This window comes from Carica papaya, chromosome 9, assembly GCF_054855325.1.
Source record: "Carica papaya isolate Zhongbai chromosome 9, ASM5485532v1, whole genome shotgun sequence".
NCBI classification, from domain to species: domain Eukaryota; kingdom Viridiplantae; phylum Streptophyta; class Magnoliopsida; order Brassicales; family Caricaceae; genus Carica; species Carica papaya.
The window spans coordinates 35,212,862-35,234,604 of NC_142317.1; the positions used below are offsets into that span (position 1 = coordinate 35,212,862).

The 21,743-nt window shown below is 31.2% G+C and overlaps 1 protein-coding gene, 2 long non-coding RNA genes and 1 pseudogene across 18 annotated transcripts; 1 reads left to right on the forward strand and 3 right to left on the reverse strand.

Moving 5' to 3' along the window:
• Positions 1–975: 975 nt before the first annotated feature.
• LOC110825223 (putative pentatricopeptide repeat-containing protein At1g10330 pseudogene) lies at positions 976–16,404 on the forward strand (annotated as a pseudogene). 14 transcript variants are annotated; one of them, XR_015816578.1, is made up of 11 exons: positions 976–1,204; positions 1,311–1,438; positions 1,656–1,818; positions 1,897–1,990; positions 9,268–10,768; positions 11,742–12,218; positions 12,573–12,799; positions 13,122–13,236; positions 13,607–13,700; positions 14,723–14,921; positions 16,013–16,404. The product of XR_015816578.1 is annotated as a putative pentatricopeptide repeat-containing protein At1g10330 pseudogene, transcript variant X6 (transcript). The 14 variants fall into 14 exon arrangements; XR_015816577.1 differs by lacking the exon at positions 16,013–16,404 and adding an exon at positions 15,048–15,549; XR_015816583.1 differs by lacking the exon at positions 14,723–14,921 and having other exon boundaries at positions 13,580–13,700.
• LOC110824940 (uncharacterized) lies at positions 5,592–7,222 on the reverse strand. Of its 2 annotated transcripts, none has more exons than XR_015816535.1 (2): positions 6,914–7,222; positions 5,592–6,002 (listed from the first exon to the last, which is right to left on the reverse strand). It is a non-coding gene; the product is annotated as an uncharacterized LOC110824940 (long non-coding RNA). The 2 variants fall into 2 exon arrangements; XR_002541678.2 differs by lacking the exon at positions 5,592–6,002 and adding an exon at positions 6,185–6,544.
• LOC110807395 (uncharacterized) lies at positions 12,647–13,766 on the reverse strand. Its single transcript, XM_022032528.2, has 2 exons — positions 13,412–13,766; positions 12,647–12,717 (listed from the first exon to the last, which is right to left on the reverse strand). Exons 1-2 carry the CDS (start codon positions 13,764–13,766, stop codon positions 12,647–12,649), a joined length of 426 nt encoding a protein of 141 aa, XP_021888220.2.
• A 1,575-nt stretch (positions 16,405–17,979) lies between the features above and the next one.
• LOC110807407 (uncharacterized) lies at positions 17,980–19,605 on the reverse strand. Its single transcript, XR_002538473.2, has 2 exons — positions 19,265–19,605; positions 17,980–18,872 (listed from the first exon to the last, which is right to left on the reverse strand). It is a non-coding gene; the product is annotated as an uncharacterized LOC110807407 (long non-coding RNA).
• Between the last annotated feature and the right edge of the window lie 2,138 nt (positions 19,606–21,743).

The following is a 21,743-nucleotide window of genomic DNA, read 5'->3' on the forward strand; positions in this document are numbered from 1 at the left end:
AACTTCATGCGTGAGGGTGGAGTTGACGAAGTGTGTGACATACTCAATGCACGTAAGATGTTTGTGGAAATTCCCCATCCATGTATTGTGGTGTTTAATGAGAAGGACGTGGTTTCATGGACGAGTGTTATTAATGGGTTCGTGATGAATGGACGCTTTGTTGATGCATTGCCACTTTTGGCAAAGATGGTGGTTCACGAGGATGTGGTCCGCGGTTCCGTGAAGCCTAATGAGGCTGCATTTGTTACCGTGCTGTCTTCTTGTGCTAATTTAGATGGAACTGGTCTTTATCAAGGGAAGCAGATACATGGATATGTTGTTAAGAATGGGTGCAGTTTGAGCGCTGTCGTGGGGGCTGCGTTGGTAGATTTGTATGGAAAGGCAGGTTGTTTGGAGACTGCAATAAGAGTATTCAATCGGATAGAGGTTAAAGAGGTTTTCACTTGGACTGCAATGGTAGGGGGAAGCAAGCTCTATATATGTTTGAGAAGATGAAAGCGCAAGGATTTTGCCCCAATGAGGTTACCTTTGTTGCTATTCTTACTGCTTGTGCTCGAGCTAAACTTGTTGACTTGGGTTTGAAGTTGTTTCCGTCAATGTCAAGTCGATATTGGGTTGTACCAATAATGGAGCATTATGGTTGTGTTGTTGATCTATTGGGCAGAGCAGGAATTCTGAGAGATGCAGTTGGGTTTGCACTTAGCATGCCCTTCATGCCTGATGCCTCTGTTTTAGGAGCTCTTTTTGGTGCTTGTAAGATTCATGGGGAGGTTCAGTTGGAAAATGGTAGGAAAGAAGGTCCTTGAATTACAGCCAAAACATTGTGGCCGATATGTGGTGTTGTCAAATAGAAGTGCTGTTGGGGAAAGGTGGGGAGATGCTGCTAATTGGAGGAAAGTGATGGCAGAGTCTAAAATCAGAAAATTTCCGGCATATAGTTTGATTGGCTACATCAAAGTTGATTCACTAAGCGGATAATTTGTCTATTAATCAGTTACTACATGTTTGTGCACCAGATAACATCACACCAAGGTCATTTATCAAGATTTAAAAATACAAGTTGAACAATGTTGATGAGGGGATTAGTAAGATCAAAAAGAATTATATGCTTTATAGGAGTCTTGTTGTTCCTGATGATTTGGATGACTCGGAAGAATTAGATAAAATTATTGGAATGCTAGAATGGTTTTCCCCTGGAAGCAAGGTCGTTATAACTCGGAATCACCGGCTTTACGTATTTTTAAATCTGAGCATCTTTGAGGACTACTTTTTTGTTCATTGATTCTCTTATTTGCTTGGCTTTTTTGCAGGAGCAATACACAGAGAACAAATAGTCAGAAAGAGATAAATAATTGCATAGCGAAGCTCATAGCGTCCAGAACGGAGTTGGCTGGGGCTCTTTCTTGCCGGCGCTTGGTATGAATGCAACCAAAGTTAGGTATGAATTTTTATTAAAAGTTTATATTACATTAAAATATTAGATACAACAGAGTTAAGACTGACAATGCATTTTTACAAAAAAAATGTCCAGAAATATATTTTTACTATTGCTGAATTTAAAGAAAAAAAAAAGAAGAAAATAGAGGAAGAAGTAAGCTAACAATTTAAGAAAATCACTTTTTTACTGAGCTTCTTTTGTACTGAAACATGGGCAGAAGCAGCGGATCAGACAAGAGCCCAGCTGAAGAACAACGTACCCGCCTGATCTTTCTCTTCTAACTATCTCAACAACAGGCTCAGGCATGTCATACACAGGATTTTCAACCATATATTGCTGATACATTGACCTACTCGTGATTATACCTTTGTCTACTTGAGGTAATTTTGAATGGATTAATTTACTTTCTTCTACACCTTCTGTTTTATCAGCTTGAATCTGATATGAGAATTCATCAGGCCATGGTGGCAATGGAGGAGCTGAGGGCTGGACGGAGGAGCATGAACAGCAACAGCAATGGTGCGCCAGAACAGGGTAGTAGGGCTCCTCAAGGTACTTCCTTTTCTTCCTGGATCTTGACCAGAATTTGAGCTTTTTCACAGCCTTCATCATTTTCATGGTAACACCCAGATAGATTTTTAGAAAGAAACAAAGACTTATAGGGTAAAATGATTCTTTTAAAAGAAGATACATCCAAACTTTTTTCAAATTTTTTGACCGTTGTGTCTAGCTTTTCTTCAATGAGTTAAAGGTGGTGGACCCGTGTGATTCTATACCATCATAAGTTCAAACAACCGGCTGAATCACAAAGTTCAATTCTAATATGGTATGAACACGGTTTAGGGTAACAATAGATGGAATCTTGAGCGAATTTTATAAACTTCGATTTCGATATAATCTTATAATTTTAAAATCTAAAATCTCATCGAACTTGAATAATATTAAAATTTAATTAAATTTTGTATCTAATTAGATTTCTAACTAAATCGACTTAATTTAAATAATATATTAATTAAATATATATTATTATAAAAATATATTTTTAATTTAAATCATCCCTAAAATGATTATGGGATAAAATCTTTACCGGTAAGTTTAAATATATTAATCGCTTGTTCGATTGGCTTAATTCATATATTTAGTAAAGTGTTTACTTACGTTTGCTTGGTTTAGTTTTTACCCAAACTTTAATTTATAAAATATTTTTGTAGTTTGACATATTTAATAATAAATTTTAAATATATTTTAATATTTATTTTTTGTTTTCTCAACTGAAAAAAGAAATAAAAAATAATAGTGATTATAAATGCTGATATCCTTTTTTTAGAAAAATAAAATGCCGATATACTTATATTATGAAATTATATTATAATAAATAAAATTTTGTTCTAAATATTTTTTAAAAAATAATTAATTAAAAACTTAAAACTAATTAAGAACCCAAATAATAAGTAAGAGCTATTTAATTTAAAATATAAAATAAAATTAACTCTTAATTCTAGTTAATTTGGGAGATTTTTAAGTTTGGGGTTGATTGGTCGAGTATAAAATATTTGTATGAATTTTTCTTTTTTAATCTCATAGTTGATGACTATAAATATTGATTCCGTACACATTTACTTCATCATTTAGGGGATGATAAGAATTATACTATGATCAATATGCCAAAGAAAAAATTGAGAGATCACAAGAACATTTTATTACACTGCAAAGGAAATACAGAGAAAGCTTACAATCAACTAGAAAAGAAAGATTCCAACAATGAAAAAAATTCAGTGTTATCCTCCATTGTTGAAGAATTAACATAGTCGTCACCAAGAAACAAGTCATTGTCAGTTGTTGCTCCAGTAACTGAAAAACTATTATCTTTAAAATTTGATTCAGACAAATTCTGCTTGTCTATGCCTTTATCATTATGAGAAAATAGTGGAACTAATCCAGTAGCATTATTTTGAAGAAATGAAGGATTCTCATCTCTGAACTCCCATTCAAAAGAAGTATTGATATGGTGATCCAAGTCATCGGAGGAGAAGGACGATGAAAATTGTTCATTTTGACTGTATGAAGTAGTGATCTTATCATTCATCCAACTAAAATTTTGATCACCAATACAAAAAGACGTAGCACATCTCTCGATGCCATTAGAGAAAAATAATGGGGGTTCAAATGTAGTACCCATATCATTGTGATAGTTCTCAATATCTTGGGTGCCATTGTTGGTATTGTGTGTAAACATAGTAGAGTTTAGAGGCAACATCTGTATAAAAGCAACATTGTTCTTGTTTCCATCAACGTTCACCATATTTTGATCAATGCAACCATCTTGATAAGTAGAAGTTGATAAATTTTGAAACACAACAGATGGCATGAACTGACTCTGATCGCCACTTTCATTATTGTACTCATGATTAATATTCATTATATTTTCAGCAAAGCACCCAAGATGATAGTTTTGATGATCACCACTACTAATATCTTGATAATTTTCGACGCCATTAGAGAAGAATAATGGGGCTTCAAATGTAGTACCCATATCATTGTGATAATTCTCAATATCTTGGCTGCCATTGTTGGTATTGTGTGTAAGCATAGTAGATTTTAGAGGCAACATTTGCATAAAATCAACATTGTTCTTGAATCCATCAATGTCCACTATATTTTGATCAATGCAACTACCATGATAAGTAGAAGTTGATAAATTCTGAAACACAACGGATGTCATAAACTGACTTTGATCACCACTCTCTTTACTGTACTCATTATTAATGTTCATTATATCTTCAGCAAAGCACCCAAGATGATAGTTTTGATGATCGCTACTGTTAATATCTTGATTATTAGAAGTTGATAATTTTTGAAGTTTGAGCGCCACATTTTCTCTCACCTTTTCTAACTTCTCGATGATTGATGTCACCTCTTCAGGTGTTTGGTAAACATTAAACTCTTCATTTTCCCACCAAAACTCTTCAGACTCTCTCTTTCTCTTCTTGGTCTTGGACACATTATTGTGAGGAGTTAATTGCTCCATATTTTGATGAGACGAAGAAGTAGAAAGATTATTGTAATTGTTGATGGGATGAGAGACATGGTTATTGAGGAATGTGTCGAGAAGAAGATTGATGTTAGGGTGTGCAAAAGTATAAAACTTTTCTTTGGCCAAAGGAGCAGAAACCAAAATTACAACCTGCGCATTGCAGAGAACACACAATTCTGCTGCTTTGTTAAACAGACCCGTTCGTCTTTTACTGAATGTAACAGCTCTCTGCTCTTTTGTTTCACGTTTTTGCATTGGAATTTTTCTTTTTTTCACTGAACTGCAAGTAGTTGCACTCATTTTTTCTGATCGAATTGTTGGTGAAACTTTCTGATAAAAATATTACAATACGTCAACTTTCGTCTCACTAAAAAAATACTCATTGTAATTGAAAATACAATTCATTATATTACTATTTTATAGTAAACCAATACACGATAATTGTTTTACACAAATATTATACATTATAATTACTGGATATGGCACAATATATTGTATAAATTATATTCTCATAATAATAAGAATATAATTTAATTATCTAAGAAAAAAATACAAGTCAATGGGCTTCGTTACATTCATTATATTGTTGAATGAAACTAAAAAATTTGAAACCCATAATTCAAAAATAATATTGTGTCATATCATCATGATAATAATAATATTATAACGAAATAGGCTCGAAACTTATAACTATTACATACAACCCGTAAAAAATATAACAAAATTTCGTAACAATATTAAAACAATTCAATAAGCTTTATACCTATGAATATTACATACATATTATAATATGGAATACAACCAAATGATCCGAAACTCATAATTCAAATACAATATTGTGTCATATCATCGTGATAATAATAATATTACAACGAAATAGGTTCGAAACTTATAACTATTACATACAATCCGTAAAAAATATAACAAAATTTCGTAACAATATTAAAATAATTCAATAGGCTTAATACCTATGAATATTACATTTATATTGTAATATTGAATACAACCAAATGATCCGAAATCTATAATTCAAATACACTAATGTATGTAATATTAAGATGATAATAATAATAATACAACCCAATAGGCTCAAAGCTTATAAATATTATATACGATCCGTAAAAAATATAACAAAACTTCATAACAATATTAAAACAATTCAATAGGCTTGATGTCTATGAATATTACATACATATTGTAATATGGAATACAACCAAATGATCCGAAACTCATAATTCAAATACAATATTGTGTGTCGTATCATCATGATAATAACAATATTACAACGCAATAAGCTCGAACTTTATAACTATTACATACAACCCGTAAAAAATATAACAAAACTTCGTAACAATATTAAAACAATTCAATAGGCTTGATACCTATGAATATTACATATTTATTGTAATACGGAATACAACCAAATGATCCGAAATCCATTATTCAAATACAATAATGTGGGTAATATCATGACGAAAATAATAAAAATACAATCCAATAGGCTCAAAACTTATAAATATTATATACAACCTGTAAAAAATATTACAAAACTTAATAACAATATTATAAGATAAATAAACAGACTTGACGCCTACAAATATTACATACATATTGTAATATGGAATACAACCACAAGATCCAAAACCCATAATTTGAGTACAACTAATTGAAAAAATATATAATATATATAATAATAATAGAACCCAATAGGCTTCTCATCCAATAAAAATAATATACATTGGAATTTCAACTATAAGCCCCGAATAATTGAAATAACAAACATAATAATACGCAGAGAACCCGTAATAATACAATCCATTATACAATTGTAGTTTGTCCTCAAACTAAATGAAAATTATATACATTATAATTAGTCCTCAAACCCCAAATAGCAGAACCACCACCATTGCAATTTGTACCCAGTTAAAAAACAAAGATACATTATGATTAGGACTCCTCCATGGGGTTTGAGGCCATTACGTTGTAATGGTGAGCTCAAACCTTAATAACATTATAAAGATTGCATTTTACAGATTCATTTCAAGATTCTCAAATGCAAAACTCCACACAACCTAATTACAGAAAAGCCAGGGAGAAGTAATCAGTGTTATTTCCAGATCTAGGGTTTTGATCTCTTTTCGTTTTTTTATTTTCACAGAGGATTTTCTGGTTTTCTTTTTTAATATTTTTTATTGGTCGTTTGTTACCGAAAAAGGATTACACGGATCTTAGATTTTGGTGACTTTTCCCTAAATGAGTGTTACGGTGGATTCCAGATCTGACTCAGAGGACATGATTTTATGTTTTATCTCGTAAAAGAATCACGAATATTAAGAGAACCACAAACATTAAAGAGTTCTTTGAAAAAATTAAAGAAGAAGATTTGCAATATGAATCTTTAATGGAAAAAAAAAAAAGAAAGCGGCAGTGGAGATCCTTACCAGAGAAGCGAGCGGAGAAGCAAAGTCGAAGCAGTCGATTGAATTTGAGAGAAATCGGAAGGAAACGAAACGTTTCCAATGAACAGAGAGAATCGGGAGGAAAGGGAAGAAGGAATGTGATCTGTCTGAAAGCTGAGTAGAGAGAGAAGAATGGAGTGGTCGGTGCAATATATATAGAGAGAAGAAGACCGTTGGAAACAGCTGTATTTCCAATTTTGCCCCTAAACCTTTCTAAATTCCCTTAAAACACTCCCCCCTTCCCGCCAATAACCTCTTCCAAAACGCTGTCGTTTGCAGGTTATGAGTTGGGGCTGTTAAATTAATTTAATTATAATTATAACTATAATTTGCAAGCAAAATAATAATGTATAACAAAACAAATTAAAAATATAAAAAAAAATCATAAAAATAATAAATTAATCATAAAATTACAAATTTAAATTAAAAAAGAGATGTTCAATTACAGAATTTTCTAGAAAAAAAATATTATTTTTAAAATTAAACCAAAACAAAATATATATTTAAAAATTATTATTTATTTTTCCTAAAAATTAAATTTAAAATAATAAATTAAATAGCACTAATATTTAATAAAATAGATTACTCAGAGAGGAACAATCACATAAAAAATTATGAAAAATCTCGAAAAGAAAAATAAAACATAACAAAACAGGTTAAACATGTATTCAGATCAATAGAAGAATAAGCTGAAATAAGGTAAAACCAAAGAGGCTAACTGTTTCAATAGTCTCTTTCAGGAGAAGCTTCTCACAAATCAAACATTCATGTAGTGAAAATCAAAACAGATGAAAGGTATATATTCCTTATATACAGAAGCTAACCATACCATCTTATCTAACACATTCGTAAAAAAAATTAAAATGAACAAAAAAGAAAAACAACTTGAGAATGAAAAGCATATCGACCTTGATTAATATCATGCAAGGAATGTGGAGCTGACTAGTTTTCAGTCTTTACCAAAAACTTGAACCAGCACTAAGCACTCTCTTATCGAAACAAAACAATAAAATTGTAATACCCAAAGTCTTTATAAGGTAAGTCTCACTCTTTCTTGATAAAATATTTTTCACTAAATACCATACTCCACATAAACAGGATCCATAAAACCATGTGAGGAAAACAGCAGCTACCGCTAGCAGCTCCAATATGTCCACTAGAATCCTGTTACAGACAAAATCCCATATCGTATGTTCCCTTTCTTTTGACCTCTTGCACGACTTACTTCCCATAGGCTTATACAGGAACATTCATATATTAGCACCCAGAACCAACAATAGATTAACTTGTACTTTGCCTTAGTCCTGTAAGGCTCAAAGTTTTACACAAAAAATGTGTCTTACAAATGTTATGGTAATAGTTTGACTGTCAATCTTTTTTCTTATGTAGAACTTTGAGTTTTTGTTCAATTAGTGTTTTAATTATTGAATTAAAACACTTAATAAAAATGCTATCTAAAGCTTATAATCTCCAAACAACAGTCCAAATGAGTGGGGTATTATTATATTATTTCTGCATAAAAGATGATCGGATCAAGCACTAGAATAGTCTGAAGCGATTGACTGCAAGAATATTGCACAATGGCAGAAAATTTTCATAATGATGTTGCAAGCATAACGATTGCAAATTAATCTTTACGGAAAATTAGTGGAGAAATGAAGATAGAAGAACAGAAGTGAAATATAAGAATTTTCGAAGAGGGTAATTTATGATTATTATAAATGAATTGAATATGGTAATTTGTGATTGTCACTTTCTTTTCTTTAGGTGCTAGGGTTGGATATTTTCTAGTTTTTAATATGTAAATTTTATAGTTTAAAATATTAATTTTGTTCTCCATTTTATTAATGTCAAAGTATTTTTTTCAAGTTGAGTTCATAATTATTTTAGAATCAGTTTTAATAAATATACACAGTGTTAAAAACTGAATAAAAATTTAATCTATGTCGAGAAAAGATTTTCTCTGCGTAGAATTTGTTTTTCGTTAGAAAACTTAGAAAGATTGAAAAACAGTTGTAATCGAACTTTTTTTAATTTATTAATAATATGATTGTATAGATTAAATAAAATAAATCAATCATCCTCGATAAGCTTAATAAAATTTAATAATTATTATTATTTTAAAACACAGAAAATAAATAGTAAAATAAAAGAATTTTCTTCATTTTTTGTTGGAATTAAATTTATATATATATATATATACATATATGAATTGAAAGAAGCATGAGAAAAAAAAAATGTTAATTTGATCCAAAAATAATAATATATGAACTGGGCAGATGGTGGACAAGAACAGGCATGTAATAAAGTTTTGATTTTAAAGCTTCTGGTAACAGGTGGGTTTTCTGGATTTTCAAGTCCCGAGCTTCTTCTCCAGCATTTCATCCACTGTCCCAACCAGATCAAACAGATTCATTCCCTTCTTATCACCCGCGGCTCTCTCCTCAACCACACTTCTTCATGGAACACCGTTCTCATTTACAACACTCTCATTTGATCTTATCTCTCTACGGGACTCTCTCGTACTTCTTTACTACTTTTCACCCGCATGATTTCACAGGGACTTTCACCAAACCATCTCACTTTCCCATCTCTAATCAAAGTTGCTTCTTGCTCTCCCTCATCTGGCCCAATTCTCCATGCTCATGCTCTCAAATGGGGTGTTTTATGCGACCCATTTGTGCAAACTTCATCCGTGAGTGTGGACGCCGAAGTGTGTGACATACGCACTGCACGTAAGATGTTTGTGGAAATTCCTCATCCATGTATTGTAGCGTGTAATGCTTTACTTGACGCTTTTGGGAGGAATGGAGACATGGGTTCTGCTTTTCTGTATTTCCAGAGCATGCCCGGGAAGGACGTGGTTTCATGGACGAGTGTTATTAATGGGTTCGTGATGAATGGACGCTTTGTTGATGCATTGCCACTTTTTGCAAAGATTATGGTTCACGAGGATGTGGTCCGCGGTTCCGTAAAGTCTAATGAGTCTGCATTTGTTACTGTGCTGTCTTCTTGTGCTAATTTAGATGGAACTGGTCTTTATCAAGGGAAGCAGATACATGGATATGTTGTTAAGAATGGGTTCAGTTTTTGCGCTGTCGTGGGGGCTGCGTTGGTAGATTTGTATGGAAAGGCAGGTTGTTTGGAGACTGCAAAAAGAGTATTCAATCGGATAGAGGTTAAAGAGGTTTTCACCTGGAATGCAATGATTTCTTCACTTGCCTGTCATGGCAGGGCGAAGCAAGCTCTATGTTTGTTTGAGAAGATGAAAGTGCAAGGATTTTGCTCCAATGAGGTTACCTTTGTTGCTATTCTTGCTGCTTGTGCTCCAGCTAAACTTGTTGACTTGGGTTTGAAGTTGTTTCCGTCAGTGTCAAGTCGATATGGGTTTGTACCAATAATGGAGCATTATGGCTGTGTTGTTGATCTATTGGGCAGAGCAGGAATTCTGAGAGATGCAGTTGGGTTTGCACTTGGCATGCCCTTCATGCCTGATGCCTCTGTTTTGGGAGCTCTTTTTGGTGCCTGTAAGATTCATGGGGACGTTCAGTTGGGAAATGAAGTAGGAAAGAAGCTCCTTGAATTACAGCCAAAACATTGTAGCCGATATGTGGTGTTGTCAAATATAAGTGCTGTTGGGGAAAGGTGGGGAGATGCTGCTAATTGGAGGAAAGCGATGGCAGAGTCTAAAATCCGAAAAATTCCAGCATGTAGTTTGATTGGCTCCATCAAAGTTGATTCACTAAGCGGATAATTTGTTTCTTAATCAGTTACTACATGTTAGTGCACAAGAGATAACACTCACACAAATGTCATTTACCTATTGACCAAATTTGAGTAAGGTTTCTACATCCGGGATTCTGATGTGATTTATCTTTTTTGCTCTAGTTATAAGATTAACCTAGTACATGGGAATACAGATACTAGAAGGGATTTTTAGGTCATAATTTTTATAAGTGACAATTGATAGATTTGGTTGACTACTGAGTTGTTTATGTGAATATGAAGCAAATTTTATATGTGAGTGATAGATAATACACATAAAACGTTTTTAGAATTATTTTATATGTGGAATCGATTCTTGAGACATGGATTTGCTCTTTTTATTCAGAAAGCTTTCCTAGAAAGGATGTATTAATAGATTAAGTATTATTAATTAGTTTGTGAATTGCTTTTAGTAAGGCAATTAGGTTTTTTCATAGATGATGATGCACGAGGATGGGGCTGGAGGTTTTGCAAAGCCCATTCTAATTATTATGCTAACTTAAATTAAGGTGGCATTTATAAAAGGAAGCATTTACATGGCTAGATTGTCAAGGATGAGATTTTCTTCAGGTATTTGTATGGTGATAGATGTATTGGGAGACTAATTAAAGATTAGAGTATCTTATTGAATGTAACTCAAAATTTTATGGATAATTTTTAATGTAGTTTGAAGTTATGGTACTTAAATGATATTTGGTCCTAGAAGAGAATTCTAGGATCCGATCAATTCTAGGGTCTAATCAAGAATACCTAAAAGTCCTCTGTATTTATCACATGTAGTTATTAATTAATACCTTGTAAAAGCTAAGATGCATTGTTGGAGTAATTAAAGAAGACGGAAATTTTGTTAAAGGCAAATGGTAAGATGTGATTTAGCTCACTAGCTTATCATGATTGTTAAAGTGGAAATTTCCTCCAAAAAAATATCATAATTGATTTGCTTGAGCCAACAAATTTATGTCGATCCTTGGTGCTTTATTATCTATTCATCACCGATCTGCTTTCAATCGATACTCCTGAAATTTTTGGTTATCAATGGATGCAGCGAGTGCAGAGCAGCGAGCTTCCTCCTCAGGTTCTGGATATGCTTAGTATATGTTCTTAAGTTTATGAGGTGCTGGAGCTTCACGGATCACCTTTATAGGGCCCTACTGCGGGCAGGAATTCATACATCTAAAGATGATGATGGGGTTGAAAGAGGAAAGGATATGAATAAAATAACTTGAAAAAGCCATTGGAGTCTCAATATAAATAATTATCTTCTCCTAAAATTGTGCCTCTTCTCTGTGGTTTCCTGATGAACTAGGTAAGATCATGTAACACAGGAGAACCACTGAACAGATAACTTGCCAGTGTTCTATGAAGTAGATCCAACACATGTTAGGAAGTATACTGCGAGGGAGTTTTTCTGAAACATTTGCCGCACATGAAGAGCACCTAAAAGATGTAAAGAACAAAATACAACAGCTGAGGTGCTGCGAGGGAGGTTGCTGACTTGGGAGAAATGATTTTTGTGACATATGTAAGCTTGATCTCAGCTTTCTTCTCAATAAACTACAAACTATTACCACGCATTTTCTTTGTGTTAATTCTAGAGCAGAGGGTTTAGAGACACGGCCATAATTTTGTCGAAAGCATTGTGAAATATATAAGTTTCCTCTGTTTTACGGATTTTTATTTTTATATGTGCTCCATAACATACTTCTCAAATTTAAATGATCAATTTACATGGATAAATGTGCATATAATAAATTATATTTAATTGGTTAGTTTGTAACTGTTATTTGGAAAACTCCACGTTCTCCGCTTGTTGAGATTTTTACTAAATTTCAGCAGTTGGGAAGCAATCATAACTTTCGTTTTTTTTTCTAGGCAGGCATGAGGCACTGTTCAATTTCGCCCAATAGTTAGTTGGAAGAGATGATCTTGGAGAAGAAATCAAGCCTGAACTCAAGATGGATCAAATGGAGTTGACATAGCAAGTGGGATTGGAGGGACAGGGAAGATGATATTTGCTAAGACTGTTTATAACATCAACTTTGAAAAATTCAGGGACAGAAGATTTCTTGCAGATGTCAGAGCAACTGCAGCACAGTTTCCACGGTTTGCTTCACTTACAAGAACAACTTCTTTTGGATTTATCAAGATTTAGAAATACAAGTTCAACAATGTTGATGAGGGGATTAGTAAGATAAAAAAGAATTATATGCTTTATAGGAGTTCTTGTTGTTCCCGATGACGTGGATGACTCGGGACATTTAGATAAAATAATTGGAATGCTAGAATGGTTTTCCCCTGGAAGCAAAATCATTATAATTAGGAATCACCAGCTTTACGTATTTTTAAATCTGAGCATCTTTGAGGACTAATTTTTTGTTCATTGATTCTCATATTTGCTTGGCTTTTTTGCAAGAGCAATACACAGAGAACAAATAGTCAGAAAGAGATAAAGAATTGCATAGAGAAGCTCATAGCGTACAGAGTGGAGTTTGCTGGGGCTCTTTCTTGCCCGCGCTTGGTGTGAATGTAACCAAAGTTAGGTATGAATTTTTATTAAAACTTTATATTACATTAAAATATTAGGTACAATAAAATTAAGACTGAAAATTCTTTTTTACAAAAAAAAAGGTACAAAAACATATTTTTACCATTGCTGAATTTTTTTAGAAAAAAATAGGAAGAAGATGTATGCTAACGAATTAACAACGTACCCACCTGATCTTTCTCTTCTAACTATCTCAACAACAGGCTCAGGCATGTCATACACAGGATTTTGAACCATATATTGCTGATACATTGACCTACTCGTGATTATACCTTCGTCTACTTGAGGGAATTTTGAATGGATGAATTTACTTTCTTCTACACCTTCTGTTTCATCAGCTTGAATCTGATATGAGAATTGATCAGGCCATGGCGGCAATGGAGGAGCTGAGGACTGGACGGAGGAGCATGAACAGCAACAACACTGGTGCATCGGAACAGGGTAGTGGGGCTCCTCAAGGTACTTCCTTTTCTTCTTGGATCTTGACCAGATTTTGAGCTTCTTCACAGCCTTCATCATTTTCATGGTAAAACCTAGATAGATTTTCAGAAAGAAACAAGGACTTGTAGGGTAAAGTGATTTTTTTTAGAAGAAGATACATCCAAATTTTTTTCAACTTTTTGGACCGTTGGCTCTATACCATCATAAGTAAAACAACTGGCTGAATCACAAAGTTCAATTCTCATATGGTTTGAACATGGTTTAGGGTAACAATAGATGGAGTCTTGAGTGAATTTTACAAACTTTGATTTCGGTATAGTTTTATAATTTTAAAATATAAAACTTTATCGAATCCGAGTAGGTTTTAAAATTTAATTAAATTTTTTATCCAATTAGATTTCTAACTAAATCAATTTCTATTATATATAAATATATTATTTAAATTAAATATATATTATTATAAAAATATATTTTTAATTTAAGTCATCCCTCGAATGATTATGCGATAAAATCTGCACCGGTAAGCTTAAATAAATAAATTCCTTGTTCGTTTGGCTTAATTCATATATTTAGTAAAATATTGATTTATGTCCGTTAGGTTTAATTTTTACCCGAACATTAATCTATAAAATATTTTTATGATTTGATATATTTAATAATAAATTTTAAATATATTTTATTTTTTTTTTATTTCTTCAACTGAAGAAAGAAATTAAAAATGATAGTGATTATAAATGTTGATATCTTTTTTTTAAAATAAAATACTAATATCTTTATATTATAATAAATAAAATTTTGTTCTAAATATTTTTTAAAAAATAATTAATTAAAAACTTAAAACTAATTAAGAACCCAAATAATAAGAGCTATTTAATTTAAAATATAAAATAAAATTAACTCTTAATTCTAGTTAATTTGGGAGATTTTTAAGTTTGGGGTTGATTGGTCGAGTATAAAATATTTGTATGAATTTTTCTTTTTTAATCTCATAGTTGATGACTATAAATATTGATTCCGTACACATTTACTTCATCATTTAGGGGATGATAAGAATTAAACTATGATCAATATGCCAAAGAAAAAATTGAGAGATCACAAGAACATTTTATTACACTGCAAAGGAAATACAGAGAAAGCTTACAATCAACTAGAAAAGAAAGATTCCAACAATGAAAAAAATTCAGTGTTATCCTCCATTGTTGAAGAATTAACATAGTCGTCACCAAGAAACAAGTCATTGTAAGTTGTTCCTCCAGTAACTGAAAAACTATTATCTTTAAAATTTGATTCAGACAAATTCTGCTTGTCTATGCCTTTATCACTATGAGAAAATAGTGAAACTAATCCAGTAGCATTATCTTGAAGAAATGAAGGATTCTCATCTCTGAACTCCCATTCAAAAGAAGTATTGATATGGTGATCCAAGTCATTGGAGGAGAAGGACGGTGAAAATTGTTCATTTTGACTGTATGAAGTAGTGATCTTATCATTCATCCAACTAAAATTTTGATCACCAATACAAAGAGACGTAGCACATCTCTCGATGCCATTAGAGAAAAATAATGGGGGTTCAAATGTAGTACCCATATCATAGTGATAGTTCTCAATATCTTGGGTGCCATTGTTGGTATTGTCTGTAAACATAGTAGAGTTTAGAGGCAACATCTGCATAAAAGCAACATTGTTCTTGTTTCCATCAACGTTCACCATATTTTGATCAATGCAACCATCTTGATAAGTAGAAGTTGATAAATTTTGAAACACAACAGATGGCATAAACTGACTCTGATCGCCACTTTCATTATTGTACTCATGATTAATATTCATTATATTTTCAGCAAAGCACCCAAGATGATAGTTTTGATGATCACCACTACTAATATCTTGATAATTTTCGACGCCATTAGGGAAGAATAATGGGGCTTCAAATGTAGTACCCATATCATTGTGATAATTCTGAATATCTTGGCTGCCATTGTTGGTATTGTGTGTAAGCATAGTAGATTTTAGAGGCAACATTTGCATAAAATCAACATTGTTCTTGAATCCATCAATGTCCACTATATTTTGATCAATGCAACTACCATGATAAGTAGAAGTTGATAAATTCTGAAACACAACGGATGTCATAAACTGACTTTGATCACCACTCTCTTTACTGTACTCATTATTAATGTTCATCATATCTTCAGCAAAGCACCGAAGATGATAGTTTTGATGATGACTACTACTAACATCTTGATTATTAGAAGTTGATAATTTTTGAAGTTTGAGCGCCACATTTTCTCTCACCTTTTCTAACTTCTCGATGATTGATGTCACCTCTTCAGGTGTTTGGTAAACATCAAAGTCTTCATTTTCCCACCAAAACTCTTCCGACTCTCTCTTTCTCTTCTTGGTCTTGGACACATTATTGTTAGGAGTTAATTGCTCCATATTTTGATAAGAGGAAGAAGTAGAAAGATTATTGTAATTGTTGATGGGATGAGAGACATGGTTATTGAGGAATGTGTCGAGAAGAAGATTGATTTTAGGGTGTGCAAAAGTATAAAACTTTTCTTTGGCCAAAGGAGCAGAAACCAAAATTACAACCTGAGCATTGCAGAGAACACACAATTCTGCTGCTTTGTTAAACAGACCCGTTCGTCTTTTACTGAATGTAACAGCTCTCTGCTCTTTTGTTTCACGTTTTTGCATTGGAATTTTTCTTTTTTTCACTGAACTGCAAGTAGTTGCACTCATTTTTTCTGATCGAATTGTAGGTGAAACTTTCTGATAAAAATATTACAATACGTCAACTTTCATCTCACTAAAAATATACTCATTGAAATTGAGAATACAATTCATTATATTACTATTTTTTAGCAAACCAATACACGATAATTGTTTTACACAAATATTATACATTATAATTACTGGATATAGCACAATATACTGTATAAATATACTTGTATGTCAAATAATTAACATTCTTATTTACAAACTAAGAAATTATGTTCACCAACAAGATTCAGTTTATTTTTTATTTCAATTTAAGTCTTATTTACCATCAAATTGAAGAAGTAAATTGATAATGTCTTAGTATAACATTTTTAATATTATAATGTTTTAATTTAATCTTATTTGCTTGTTAAAATTTGAAGATTAAACTTTGTTGTCGGTCAATACAATTTTAGATGCAATTAAATTTTACAAACACATCAAAAAAATATAATATGCATTACAATTCGGTTCAACCCTCCATAAGATATCATAAATAATAGCAATAATGAAATTCATCGCAAAAATATTATTACAATCCCATTTGGCTCCATGTCAATACAAATAACATACACTTAAACTTGGTTAAAATCAAATTATAATTTGAGTTCGGCCCACAACTTTAAAAAAAAAATTAATAATAACAATAATACAACTGAGTTTAGCAACTTATAAAACCCATAAAAGTTAATAAACTTCGTAATAATAAAAATATAGTTTAATTATCTAAGAAAAAAAATACAAGTCAATGAGCTTCGTTACATTCATTATATTGTTGAATGAAACTAAAAAATTTGAAATCCATAATTCAAAAACAATATTGTGTGTCATAATAATAATAATAATAATATTACAACGAAATAGGCTCGAAACTTATAACTATTACATACAACCCGTAAAAAATATAACAAAATTTCGTAACAATATTAAAACAATTCAATAGGCTTTATACCTATGAATATTACATACATATTGTAATATGGAATACAACCAAATGATCCGAAACTCATAATTCAAATACAATATTGTGTCATATCATCGTGATAATAATAATATTACAACGAAATAGGCTCGAAACTTATAACTATTACATACAATCCGTAAAAAATATAACAAAACTTCGTAACAATATTAAAATAATTCAATAGGCTTGATACCTATGAATATTACATATATATTGTAATATTGAATACAACCAAATGATCCGAAATCTATAATTCAAATACACTAATGTATGTAATATTAGGATGATAATAATAATAATACAACCCAATAGGCTCAAAGCTTATAAACATTATATACGATCCGTAAAAAATATAACAAAACTTCATAACAATATTAAAACAATTCAATAGGCTTGATGTCTATGAATATTACATACATATTGTAATATGGAATACAACCAAATGATCCGAAACTCATAATTCAAATACAATATTGTGTGTCGTATCATCATGATAATAATAATATTACAACGCAATAAACTCGAACTTTATAACTATTACATACAACCAGTAAAAAATATAACAAAACTTCGTAACAATATTAAAACAATTCAATAGGCTTGATACCTATGAATATTACATATATATTGTAATACGGAATACAACCAAATGATCCGAAATCCATTATTCAAATACAATAATGTGGGTAATATCATGACGAAAATAATAAAAATACAATCCTATAGGCTCAAAACTTATAAATATTATATACAACCTGTAAAAAGTATAACAAAACTTAATAACAATATTAGAAGATAAATAAACAGACTTGACGCCTACAAATATTACATACAGATTGTAATATGGAATACAACCACAAGATCCAAAACCCATAATTTGAGTACAACTAATATATAATATATATAATAATAATAGAACCCAATAGGCTTCTCATCCAATAAAAATAATATACATTGGAATTTCAACTATAAACAGACTTGACACCTACAAATATTACATATATATTGTAATATGGAATACAACCACAAGATCCAAAACCCATAATTTGAGTACAATTAATTGAAAAAATATATAATATATATAATAATAATAGAACCCAATATGCTTCTCATCCAATAAAAATAATATACATTGGAATTTCAACTATAAGCCCCGAATAATTGAAATAACAAACATAATAATACGCAGAGAACCCGTAATAATACAATCCATTATACAATTGTAGTTTGTCCTCAAACTAAATGAAAATTATATACATTATAATTAGTCCTCAAACCCCAAATAGCAGAACCACCACCATTGCAATTTGTACCCAGTTAAAAAACAAAGATACATTATGATTAGGACTCCTCCATGGGGTTTGAGGCCATTACGTTGTAATGGTGAGCTCAAACCTTAATAACATTATAAAGATTGCATTTTACAGATTCATTTCAAGATTCTCAAATGCAAAACTCCACACAACCTAATTACAGAAAAGCCAGGGAGAAGTAATCAGTGTTATTTCCAGATCTAGGGTTTTGATCTCTTTTCGTTTTTTTATTTTCATGGAGGATTTTCTGGGTTTCTTTTCCAGTATCTTTTATTGGTCATAAGCAAAACGCTAAATCTCGTTTGTTACCGAAAAAGGATTACACGGATCTTAGATTTTGGTGACTTTTCCCTAAATGAGTGCTACGGTGGTTTCCAGATCTGACTCAGAGAATATGATTTTATGTATTATCTCGTAAAAGAATCACGAATATTAAAAGAACCACAAATATTAAAGAGTTTTTTTGACAAAATTAAAGAAGAAAATTTGCAATATGAATCTTTAATGGAAAAAAAAAAAAAAAAAGCGGCAGTGGAGATCCTTACCAGAGAAGCGAGCGGAGAAGCAAAGTCGAAGCAGTCGATTGAATTTGAGAGAAATCGGAAGGAAACGAAACGCTTCCAATGAACAGAGAGAATCGGGAGGAAAGGGAAGAAGGAATGTGATCTGTCTGAAAGCTGAGTAGAGAAGAATGGAGTGGTCGGTGCAATATATATAGAGAGAAGAAGACCGTTGGGAACAGCTGTATTTCCAATTTTGCCCCTAAACCTTTCTAAATTCCCTTTAAACCCTCCCCCTTCCCGCCAATAACCTCTTCCAAAACGCTGTCGTTTGTAGGTTATGGGTTGGAAAAAACTGGGCTATTAAATTAATTTAATTATAATTATAATTATAACTATAATTTGCAAGCAAAATAATAATGTATAACAAACAAATTAAAAATACCAAAAAAATCATAAAATATATACTTAAAAATTATTATTTATTTTTCCTAAAAATTAAATTTAACTATTAAATCAAACTTTGAAACTAAAGCTATTATAAGAATATACTTAATAATAAATATCTTATATCTTTATCTTTATATTTAATAATTTATTAAATTATACGACTATACGAATAAATATTAAATTGAATGTATATTATCAAATTAGTTAATTAAATATATCATTATTTTAATTTTTTCAAGGTGAAGGTTAAATATTATATGAAGACATGATTTTTTTTAAATAATTTTGAAACAATATCACAAATAATACTAATAAATTAAATTTAAAACAACAAATTAAATTGCACTAATATTTAATAAAAATATTTTATTGTCTCAAAATGTTAACTTAACGACTCTTCCACATTGATCTAATGAATTTAGGATTCTGATTCCTAAACTCCCCTTAATAAATCAAACTCAGAATAGAAAAAATAGAATAGTATATATATTCCCTTACAACTTATCTAATTAATGTTCATTGATAGCAGTAATGAAAAATTATTACTTATTATATTCCAATCTATACCATAATAGGATACTCAGTAAGGAATAATCACATAAAAAACTATAGAAAATCTCGAAAAGAAAAACAAAATAACTTAAATATGTATTCGGATCAATAGAAGAATAAGTTGAAATAAGATAAAATAAAAGAGACTACCTGCTTCAATAATTTCCTTCAGGAGAAGCTGTTCACAAGTCATATATTCATGTACCGAAAATCAAAAGAGATTAAAGGTATATATTATTTATATATAGAAGCCAACCGTACTATTTCATCCAGCTCATTCGTAGAAAAAATAAAAGGAACAAAAAAGAAAAACAACTTGAGATGGAAGAGCATATAGCCCTTGATTAATATCATGCAAGGAAGGTGGAGCTGACTAGTTTTCAGTCTTTACCCAAAACTTGAACCAGCACTAAGCACTCCATTGCCGAAACAAAACAGTAAAACTGCAATACCCAAAGTCTTTATAAGGCAAGTCTCATTCTTTCCTGATGAAATATTTTTCACTAAATACCATACTCCACCTAAACAAGATACATAAAGTCGTGTGAGGAATACAACAGCTACTCCTAGCAGTTCCAATCTGTCCACCAAAATCCTACTACAGACAAAACTCCATATCGTGTGTTTCCTTTATTCTGACCTCTTGCATGACTTACTTCCCATAGGCTTATGCATGAACATTCATATATTATAGCCCGGAACTAACAATAGATGAACTTGTTCTTTGCCCTAGTCTTGTGAAGCTCAAAGTTTTACACAAAAATGTATTTTACGAAGGTTATGGTAATAGTTTGGCTGTCAATTTTTTTTTTTTCTTTGTTGTAGAACTCTGAGCTAGTGTTCAATTAGTAAGATTTGACAATCTCATGCTTTTTAAAAAGTCTCTCTAAAACCTACAACCTCAAGATAACACTCTAAATGAGTGGGGTATTACTATATTATTTATGCATATAAGATGATCGAGTCAAATACTCCAAAAGTCTGAAGCAATTGACTGCAAGCATATTGCACAGTGGTAGACAATTTTCACAATGATGTTGCAAGCATAACGATTGCAAATTAATCATTATGAAAAATTAGCGGAGAAACGAAGATAGAAGGACCGAAATGAAATATAAGAATTTTCGAAGAGGGTAATTTATGATTATTGTCAATGAATTGAAGATGGTAATTTGTGATTTTCAATGAGCCGAACCTTCATGGATACTTTTATCGCTTTCTTTTCTTTGGGTATTAGGGTTGGTTATTTTCTAGTTTTTAATGTGTAAGTTTTATAACTTAAAATATTAATTTTGTTCTCGATCTTGTGAATGTTAAAGTTTTTTTTCAAGTTGAGTTCATAATTCTTTTAGACTCGATTTTAATTAATATACAAAGTGTTAAAAACTTAATAAAAATTCTCTAAGTAGGATTTGTTTTTCATTAAAAAAATTAGAAAGATTGAAAAATAGTTGTAATCGAACTTTTTTTAATTTATTAATAATATGATTGAATAGATTAAATAAAATAAATATATTTTTCT